The sequence below is a fragment of the Bombina bombina genome, chromosome 1 (genome assembly GCF_027579735.1).
Source record: "Bombina bombina isolate aBomBom1 chromosome 1, aBomBom1.pri, whole genome shotgun sequence".
NCBI lineage: Eukaryota > Metazoa > Chordata > Amphibia > Anura > Bombinatoridae > Bombina > Bombina bombina.
In genome coordinates this window covers 519,813,827-519,824,453 of record NC_069499.1, presented here as the reverse complement: position 1 = coordinate 519,824,453, position 10,627 = coordinate 519,813,827, and the positions used below count along the sequence as shown (strand labels likewise).

The 10,627-nt window shown below is 35.9% G+C and overlaps 1 protein-coding gene across 1 annotated transcript; it reads left to right on the top strand.

Annotated features, from left to right (window-relative positions):
* Positions 1–7,197: 7,197 nt before the first annotated feature.
* LOC128659313 (olfactory receptor 10A7-like) lies at positions 7,198–8,003 on the top strand. Its single transcript, XM_053712979.1, has 2 exons — positions 7,198–7,770; positions 7,896–8,003. Exons 1-2 carry the CDS (start codon positions 7,198–7,200, stop codon positions 8,001–8,003), a joined length of 681 nt encoding a protein of 226 aa, XP_053568954.1.
* The last annotated feature ends 2,624 nt before the right edge of the window (positions 8,004–10,627 follow it).

Sequence of the window (10,627 nt, the reverse complement as noted above, 5' to 3'; positions counted from 1 at the left end):
CAAATCTGATCAACAGAAGCTTCATTGTTAAAAGCCCAGGAAGTAGAAACTGACCTAGTAGAATGAGCCGTAATCCTCTGAGGTGGGGATTTACCCGACTCCAAATAAGCATGATGAATCAAAAGCTTTAACCAAGATGCCAAATAAATGGCAGAAGTCTTCTGACCTTTCCTAGAACCAGAAAAGATAACAAATAGACTAGAAGTCTTTCTGAAATCTTTAGTAGCTTCAACATAATTTTTCAAAGCTCTTACCACATCCAAAGAATGTAAAGATCTCTCCAGAGAATTCTTAGGATTAGGACACAATGAAGGGACAACAATTTCTCTACTAATGTTGTTAGAATTCACAACTTTAGGTAAAAATTTAAATGAAGTCCGCAAAACTGCCTTATCCTGATGAAAAATCAGAAAAGGAGATTCACAAGAAAGAGCAGATAACTCAGAAACTCTTCTAGCAGAAGAGATGGCCAAAGGAACAATACTTTCCAAGAAAGTAATTTAATGTCCAGAGAATGCATAGGCTCAAACTTAGGAGCCTGTAAAGCCCTCAAAACAAAATTAAGAGTCCAAGGAGGAGAGATTGAATTAATGACTTGATACGAACTAAAGCCTGTACAAAACAATGAATATTAGGAAGATTAGCAATGTTTCTGTGAAACAGAACAGAAAGAGCAGAGATTTGTCCTTTCAAGGAACTTGCAGACAAACCCTTATCCAAACCATCCTGAAGAAACTGTAAAATTCTAGGAATTCTAAAAGAATGCCAAGAGAATTTATGAGAAGAACACCATGAAATGCCTTCCAAACTCAGTAATAAATCTTTCTAGACACAGATTTAGGAGCCTGCAACATAGTATTAATCACTGAGTCAGAGAAACCTCTATGACTAAGCACTAAGCGTTCAATCTCCATACCTTCAAATTTAATGATTTGAGATCCTGATGGAAAAATGGGCCTTGAGATAGACGGTCTGGCCTTAACGGAAGTGGCCAAGGTTGGCAACTGGACACACGAACAAGATCCGCATACCAAAACCTGTGCGGCCATGCTGGAGCCACCAGCAGTACAAATGAACCCTCCATTATGATTTTGGAAATCACTCTTGGAAGAAGAACTAGAGGCGGAAAGATATAAGCAGGTTGATAACTCCAAGGAAGTGACAACGCATTCACTACTACTGCCTGAGGATCCCTGGACCTGGACAGATACCTGGGAAGTTTCCTGTTTAGATGAGAAGCCATCAGATCTATTTCTGGAAGCCCCCACATCTGAACAATCTGAAAAAACACATCTGGAGGAAGAGACCACTCTCCCGGATGTAAAGTCTGGCGGCTGAGATAATCCGCTTCCCAAATGTCTATACTTGGGATATGGACCACAGAAATTAGACAGGAGCTGGATTCCACCCATGCAAGTATCCAAGATACTTCTTTCATAGCTTGAGGACTGTGAGTCCCACCTTGATGATTGACATACGCCACGGTTGTGACATTGTCCATCTGAAAACAAATAAATGGTTCTCTCTTCAGAAGAGGCCAAAACTGAAGCGCTCTGAGAATCGCACGCAGTTCCAAAATATTGATTGGTAATCTCGCTTCTTGAGATTTCCAAACCCCCTGCGCTGTCAGAGATCCCCAGACAGCTCCCCAACCTGAAAGACTCGCATCTGTTGTGATCACAGTCCAGGTTGGACGAACAAAAGAGGCCCCTTGAACTAAACGATGGTGATCTAACCACCAAGTCAGAGATAGTCGAATATTGGGATTTAAGAATAATAATTGTGATATATTTGTATATTCCCTGCACCATTGGCTCAGCATACAAAGCTGAAGAGGTCTCATGTGAAAACGAGCAAAGGGGATCGCGTCCGATGCTGCAATCATGAGACTTAAAACCTCCATGCACATAGCTACTGAAGGGAATGATTCAAACTGAAGGTTCCGACAAGCTGAAACCAATTTCAGACGTCTTTTGTTTGTTAGAGACAAAGTCATGGATACTGAATCTATTTGGAATCCTAAAAAGGTTACCTTTGTCTGAGGAATCAAGGAACTTTTTGGTAAATTGATCCTCCAACCATGTCTTTGAAGAAACAACACTAGTTGATTCATGTGAGATTCTGCAGAATGTAAAGACTGAGCAAGTACCAAGATATCGTCCAAATAAGGAAACACCGCAATACCCTGCTCTCCGATTACATAGAGTAGGGCACCGAGAACCTTTGAAAAGATCCTTGGAGCTGTTGCTAGGCCAAAAGGAAGAGCAACAAATTGGTAATGCCTGTCTAGAAAAGATAATCTCAGAAACTGATAGTGATCTGGATGAATCGGAATATGAAGATATGCATCCTGTAATTCTATTGTGGACATATAATGCCCTTGCTGAACAAAAGGCAGAATAGTCCTTATAGTCACCATCTTGAATGTTGGTTTTCTTACATAACGATTCAAAATTTTTGGATCCAGAACTGGTCTGAAAGAATTCTCCTTCTTTGGAAAAATGAACAAATTTGAATAAAACCCTAGACCCCGTTCCTGAAAGGGAACTGGCACAATTACCCCAGATAACTCCAGGTCTGAAACACACTTCAGGAATGCCTGAGCCTTTACTGGGTTTACTGGAATGCGTGAGAGAAAAAAATTCTCACAGGCAGTCTTACTTTGAAACCTATTCTGTACCCTTGGGAAATAATGTTCTGAATCCAATGATTTTGGATTGAATTGATCCAAACATCCTTGTAAAATCTTAGTCTGCCCCCTACCAGCTGTGCTTGAATGAGGGCCACACCTTCATGCGGACTTGGGGGCTGATTTTGATTTTTTAAATGGCTTGGATTTATTTCAGACTGGAGAAGGCTTCCAATTGGAAACCGTTCCCTTAGGGGAAGGGTCAGATTTCTGTTCCTTATTTTGACGAAAGGAACGAAAACAGTTAGCAGCCCTAAATTTACCCTTAGATTTTTTATCCTGAGGCAAAAAAGCTCCCTTCCCCCCAGTGACAGTTGAAATAATAGAATCCAACTGAGAACCAAATAATCTATTACCTTGGAAAGAGGGAGATAGCAATGTTGATTTAGAAGTCATATCAGCATTCCAAGATTTAAGCCATAAAGCTCCTCTAGCTAATGATATCAAAAATGGCATCCAAAATGAAATTATTAGCATGTTGAATTAACTTAACAATGCTATACACATTATGATCTGGTTAAAGTTTCCAACCAAAAGGTTGAAGCAGCAGCAACATCAGCCAAAGAAATAGCAGGCCTAAGAAGATGACCTGAACATAAATAAGCCTTCCTTAGAAAAGATTCAAGTTTCCTATCTAAAGGATCTTTAAAAGAAGTACTATCTGCCATAGGAATAGTAGTACGTTTAGCAAGAGTAGAGATAGCCCCATCAACTTTGGGGATCTTTTCCCAAAACTCCAATCTATCAGTTGGCAAAGGATACAGTTTCTTAAACCTTGAAGAAGGAGTAAAAGAAGTACCCAGTCTATTCCATTCCCTAGAAATTACATCTGAAATAGCATCAGGAACTGGAAAAACCTCTGGAATAACTACATGAGGTTTAAAAACTGAATTTAAACGTTTACTGGTTTTAATATCAAGAGGACTAGTCTCCTCCATATCTAATGCAATCAACACCTCTTTTAATAAGGAACGAATATACTCCATTTTAAATAAATATGAGGATTTGTCAGTGTCAATATCTGAGGTAGAATCTTCTGAACCAGATAGATACTCATCAGAGATAGATAAATCAGAATGCTGTTGGTCATTTAAAAATTCATCAAATTTATGAGGTTTTAAAAGACCTTTTACGTTTATTAGAAGATGGTATGACAGACAAAGCCTTCTGAATGGAATTAGAAACACATTCTCTCACATTAACAGGAATATCCTGAACATTAGATGTTGAAGGAACAACAAAAGGTAATGGATTATTACTAATGGAAATGTTGTCTGCTTTTGAAAGTTTATCATGACAACTAGCACAAACTACAGCCTGAGGAACAGTTACCACAAGTTTACAACAAATGCACTTAGCTTTGGTAGAACCGATATCAGGCAGCAGGTTTCCAGTAGTAGATTCTGATACAGGGTCAGCTTGATACATCTTGCAATATGTAATAGAAAAAATAACATATAAAACAAAATTATCAATTTCCCTATATGACAGTTTCAGGAATGGGAAAAAATGCAAACAAAATAAGCCTCTGGAAACCAGAAGCAAAATGAAATAAGGACTTAAATAATGTGAAAAATCTGGCGTCAAGTATGACGCACAACTGACAAAATATTTTTTGGTGCCGAGAATGTCTGCAACAAACATGAGCGTCATAAATGATGCAACTATGTGAAAACTCTCGGCGACAACTAAGACGCCGGAAATGACGAAATTGCATCAACAAACATAATTCTCGCGCCAAAAAGTCTTGTGACAAGAATTACGCAATAAATTGTAGCATTTTGCGCTCCCGCGAGCCTAACAGCCCGCAATTTAGAAAAGAAAGTCAATTTGAAAAATTTTCAGGTAAGAATTTTTTTTTTTATATATATATTTATAAATGCATTTCCCCAAAAATTAAACTGACAGTCTGTAAGAAGGAAATATACTGATTAACCTGAATCATATAAATTATATATATATTTATAAATGCATTTCCCCAAAAATTAAACTGACAGTCTGTAAGAAGGAAATATACTGATTAACCTGAATCATGGCAAATATAATTACAAACATTATATTTAGGACTTTACATATAAAGTGCGAAACCATAGCTGAGAGTGTCTTAAATAAAAGGAAAACATACTTACCAAAAGACACTCATCTACTTAAAGTAGATAGCCAAACCAGTACTGAAATGAGAATCAGCAGAGGTAATGGTATATAAGAGTATATCGTCGATCTGAAAAGGGAGGTAGGAGATGAGTCTCTACGACCGATAACAGAGAACCTATGAAATAGATCCCCGTTAGGAAGACCATTGTATTCAATAGGTGATACTCCCTTCACATCCCTCTGTCATTCACTGCACTCTGAGAGGAACCAGGCTTCAGCACTCTGAGAAGCGCATATCAACGTAGAAATCTAGCACAAACTTACTTCATCACCTCCAGGGAGGCAAAGTTTGTAAAACTGAATTGTGGGTGTGGTGAGGGGTGTATTTATAGGCATTTTGAGGTTTGGGAAACTTTGCCCCTCCTGGTAGGAATGTATATCCCATACGTCACTAGCTCATGGACTCTTGCCAATTACATGAAAGAAAATTCTTTTGAGGGACATTACAAATTTTCTTTTTAAAAATTATTTTATTTGGTTGTAAATGGAAAGTAGAAATGGATAGAAACGCCAATAACATTTGTGTACATTAAAAAAAAAAAAATAATGAAATCCTTTATGTAGTAGAATTTTCATATGGTAACAAACCCACCATGACACATGTCTCCAAGAGTAGCCCAAGCTGAGTATGATGCCAAGCTGAACGCGAATAACTACCAATATAAGGATAACTTGATTAACATGAATGTGATTCAAACTTTACAGAAAATATCATTCTTATGTAAAAACAAAACGCAAGCTATATAAAATGCAGATTTATATTTCCTTTATCAGTTTCCTAAAACTACTCTTTCTGCTCAAATTATTTGTATTCTTTTGTTTTATTATAGTGGATGAGGGAATGCTTCCTGTTCAGCAGCACTAAAATCTGTATGTTGTTTTAACCTTCTGTTGTGTTCTAAGGGATTGCAAACTTCAAAGGTGTTGAATTTAAAAAAAACTATTTGATATTAGGTTCAGGACTTCTAGAAGATCTGATAACTTTGAATATAAGTTCATGGGTTTTTGCACAAGATCACATCCACATGAAAATTAGATTTACATTGAATCATAACCACATGACCATATGGAAAAATAGGAACCATATTGTAAGTTTATTTTACGTGGAGATTTCAGCATTATAACTTTTAATTAGCATTTGAATTAATTTTGACTAAAGAATGATGCCAGAGGTTGACAATGTCATAATTGGTGCCCATATACCAATTATTTTCTACATAGTTATAGTTTTAAATATACAGTAGTTAGGAAAATTGTTTCAAATTGTCAACCTGATTTTATTTACACTTTTGTTTCTGTAAAATTTTATATTTTAATATTATTTTCATATGTCCTCTTTATATCTAATCTCTAAAAGCAACACTTGGACATATGTATGCATTGAAGCCCATTAAAAGTAAACTCTATTCTCCACTTTTAAAAAAGATTCATGCCCACACTTCCCATGCCGCTTCAAAATTTTAATAGAAAATGGCATACATTCAATAAAACTTGCTCCAACATTTTATATCTTGCTACAAAAAACTGCCATACCTTAGCACAGAAAAAATTAGAGATTATAACAGATTACTACCTGCCCCTCATCAGAGCAGCAATTGGCCTAATTCACTCCCTTGAAATCAGTAATTCTGTTTCTTTTTTACAACCTTTATCTCCACAAGGCATAAAAAACTTCTACAGTCAAGGATATCAGCATCACAAAAATGTTGGAAAACAATACTAACCAAAATAATAAAAACAAAAAAATGTCCACTCTAATAAGTGAACAAAAGAAAACTTTAAAAAGTTATAGCGCTGTGGAATCTGTTGGCACTCTACAATCAAAAGATAATAACAAAAAAATAGACAAAATTTCCATTTTTGATTTAGTGATATATAACATTGAAACTATATATGTGGGTAATAATGTCTATTTAAATTGTACATTCTGAGTTATGGTTTACGTGAAAAATCTTAAACAAAACTCAAGAACACCCTGGAACACCCCAGAACACCCACCCCCAACCCCTTTTTTGTGTCTATGAGATTGCTAATACAAATACTGTTCTATCCCACAAGACCCGTTTAATATAACAAAACATACATGTGAACATTTACATGTACAAATCCCACTTTGCAAACATGTTTTTAATTTGTTTTAGTTGCATTTATTGCTAAACAACGAAACCCCTCAGCAACTTGAGCATCTAATAATCTAGTCCATGTGCAGTCATTTACTACTGTATGTATGTTCAGGTTTTTCCATGGTCAGCCTTAAATAGTAGGGTATAGTTAGGATTTTGTATTTTCAGGAAATTTTAGTTACAACATAGTATTACACAATGTAATTGTAATGTTATTGTTTCTTTGTTAGAATGGTTTCGAAAAACGAGACAGTGTGGACAGTATTTATACTTCTTGGATTCTCCAGTAACACTTGGACACAGAGTGGCCTCTTTGTATTCTTCTTTTGTATCTTCTTAATAAATTTAATTAGTAATTTGCTAATCATTACTGTATCTATAACAGACATAAGTCTTCAGACTCCTATGTATTTTTTCCTCAGCAACCTTTCTCTTATGGACATCTTTTCTTCATCAACAGTTGTACCAAGATTGCTAAGAGACTTGATGTCGAACGATAAAACAATCTCATTTCTAGAATGTGCAGCTCAAATGTACATTTCTCTCTGTTTTGGGACTACAGAATGTATTCTGCTTTCTGCAATGGCTTATGATCGTTATGCAGCTATATGTTATCCATTACGTTATACCACAATGATGAATCAATCAGCCTGCATAAAGATTGCTAGTGCCACATGGATATTTGGGTTCCTCTTTCCAATTTTCTTTGTTGCACATACGTTGAATTTAAACATTTGTGCAAATAATACAATAAAGCATTTTTTTTGTGATGTGCCAGGAGTGCTGGCACTAGGGTGTGGTGATGTTAGTGTCTTTGAATTTGCTATCTTTCTAGCTGGTGTGATATTACTTATAATACCAGTTGCTTTTATCATTACAACTTACATTATAATTATTTCAGCTGTCTTAAAAATCACCTCTTCTTCTAGAAAGCAAAAGGCCCTATCAACTTGTGGCTCCCATCTGATGGTAGTGGCACTATTTTATATCTCAGCAATGTCTATATACATGAAGCCCAGGTCAACCACTTCATCTGACACTGACATGAAAATTGCTGTTTTTTACACCACCATAACACCAACGTTAAATCCCTTGGTTTATACACTTAGGAATGGAGATGTAAAAAAAGCATTACAAAGTGTTATAATAAAAAAAAAAATATTTTGGCTGACGTAATTTATTTTATGCTCCATCCTGTGGTTTCTTCAAAAATGATTTAAAAATTAAAAATATGATAAATATTTCCCACATCGTAGGCATCTGCACTTTACACACACACATATATATATATATAATCATCACAATTAATAACTGCAGCCTTTAGAGATTATGTAAATATGCACTGACTATGATATACACAGGTCAGGAGAACAAGTTGCTGACCAAACTATCCAAAGTTTATTGAAGGTTCAAAGAAAATAAGGATATAAACACAATGATGTTATCTAGAGGGAAAGTCATGAGAAAAAAAAACAGACCCCAAGCAAACTAACGTCTACTCCAGAATTTGTATTGTCTAAAACTATAGATAATCCCTTTATTACCCATTCCCCAGTTTTGCATAACCAACACATTTATATTAATACACCTTTTACCACTGTGATTACCTGCAAACGTCCCCCTTATCTCAGTGCTATTTACAGACTTGCATTTTAGCCAATCAGTGCTGATTTATTAGTAACTCCACAGGAGGGAGCACAGTGTTATCTATATGGCACACATGAACTTGCACTGTCTAGCTGTCAACATTGAATAAAATAAACTTAGATAAAGGGGGCAGGGGCTTAGAAACAGGCAGAGATTTCAAGTTTTAAAGGTTATAAAGTATATTAATATAACAATGTTGGTTGTGCAAAGTTGGGGAATAGGTAGTAAAGGCGTTATCTTTATTTTTAAACAATAACAATTTGGGAGTAGACTGTCCCTTTAAAAGTTCTCAAAATTGTTTCCCAGCTTAAAGCAAGGTGTCTTCTTAGAAGACATCATTATGCATTAATTATTTCAATCAAGCATTGCATTTTTGAATATTGTTTATATAAGAATTTGTAACGAGCTTTCCAGAAATTCTCAAAATTACAAAATGGAGGACATTCAGGGATTTCCAGTAATTCTAAGATGTAAGATATTGGTTATGGTATTCAATGTCATATCAATCACTGTATACTGCACTGTACAAATCATTTCAGCAACAGAATATAGTAGTGTATATTTAGAAAGATGAATGGGTTTTTATCTTTGGAGTATAAGTGTCCATGTCACACAATTTTCAATAATATTTATTTATTTATTTATTCAGGTGGTTATTTAAAGGTATATGAAACACAAACATGTTCTTAGGATTCAGACAGAGCATACCATTTTAATAAACGATTACATTTGCTTCTATTAACAAATTTGCTTTGTTCCCTGCTTTTCAACAAAAGATACCAAATAAAATTGAATAATAGAAGTAAATTAGAAAGTTGTTTAAAATGCATGCTCTATTTGAATCATGAAAGAAACATTTTGTCCTTTCAATAAAGTTTTCATATTACAACATATGTATGTTGTTCCCTCTATTTTTGAAACTAGTATAGAATTCAAGTAATGATACAGCACCAGCAACTTGCAAATTAGCAATTCTGTGTTATATCAAGTGAATTCCCTTCTTGTGATGTCAGGACTCCGTCTCCAACTCCAACGCACGTTTCACCTGTTGACTTTTCAAGAGCGTAAATGGTGTTTTAACACAAAATCGCGAGTTTGCAAATAGCTGCTGCTGTATAGTTAGTTGAATGTTACACTATTAATCAGAAAGACCTGCTAAAGCTGCTGAGAGTGTAAAAGGTGTGAGGACAGTGTATACAATAACCCCAGAGTGACTACAAAGGACTGCTTTGTTACATATTGTTTGTTTTTAACAAAGAGTATATTTTAACATTGGAACCCCCTTGAAACCACAAAACTCAATCCATTTATTACTGGCCGCTTACCTTAAAGCTAATGAAGCTCCATGCTGTGTGAATACCAGATTAAGCTGAGCATTTCAATAATAATTAAACAGTTGTAAACTATGGAAGTTTCTCCTTGCTTTTTTTGAGGTTAAATCTAAGAATCATATGGACATTCATCTTCTTTTTAAATACCACACTGTAAACGGTGTTGTATACTTAGGCCCCAATTTATCAAAGTCTGGCGGACCTGATACGACAGTACGGATCAGGTCCGCCAGACCTCGCTGAATAGAGCAATACGCTCTGCGTATTCAGCATTGCACCAACAGCTCTCAAGAGATGCTGGTGCAATGCCGCCCCCTGCAGACTCGCGGCCAATTGGCCACCAGCAGGGGGGTGTCAATCAACCCGATTGTACTCGATCGGGTTGAATTCCGGCAAAGTCTTTAGACCGCTGCTCCATAACTTCTGAAGACTCGCCAGAAACACCGGGCCCACAAGCTCCCTCCGGAGCTTGATAAATGGGCCCCTTTCTATTTTTTAATGTCACACTTTTTAAAAGTCACAGTACTATAATATAACATATTTTTTTTATTAAAGACTGTATGTAGCCTGAAGCATCATTTTTGTGGATATGACACTCCAATAAAAAGACAGTTTGGTACTTTTTACACTCGTGAAATTGTAATTATTGGGGCTTTGGAAATTTAAAAGGGTGTTCCTTCAAG

What these genes read in the sequence shown, in the direction of transcription:
- LOC128659313 (XM_053712979.1), top strand. Translation starts at nt 7,198, where the DNA reads ATGGTTTCGAAAAACGAGACAGTGTGGACAGTATTTATACTTCTTGGA. An exon ending in TGGCACTAGGGTGTGGTGAT is followed by an intron (nt 7,771 to 7,895) that starts GTTAGTGTCTTT and finishes CTCTTCTTCTAG; the next exon opens with AAAGCAAAAGGCCCTATCAA.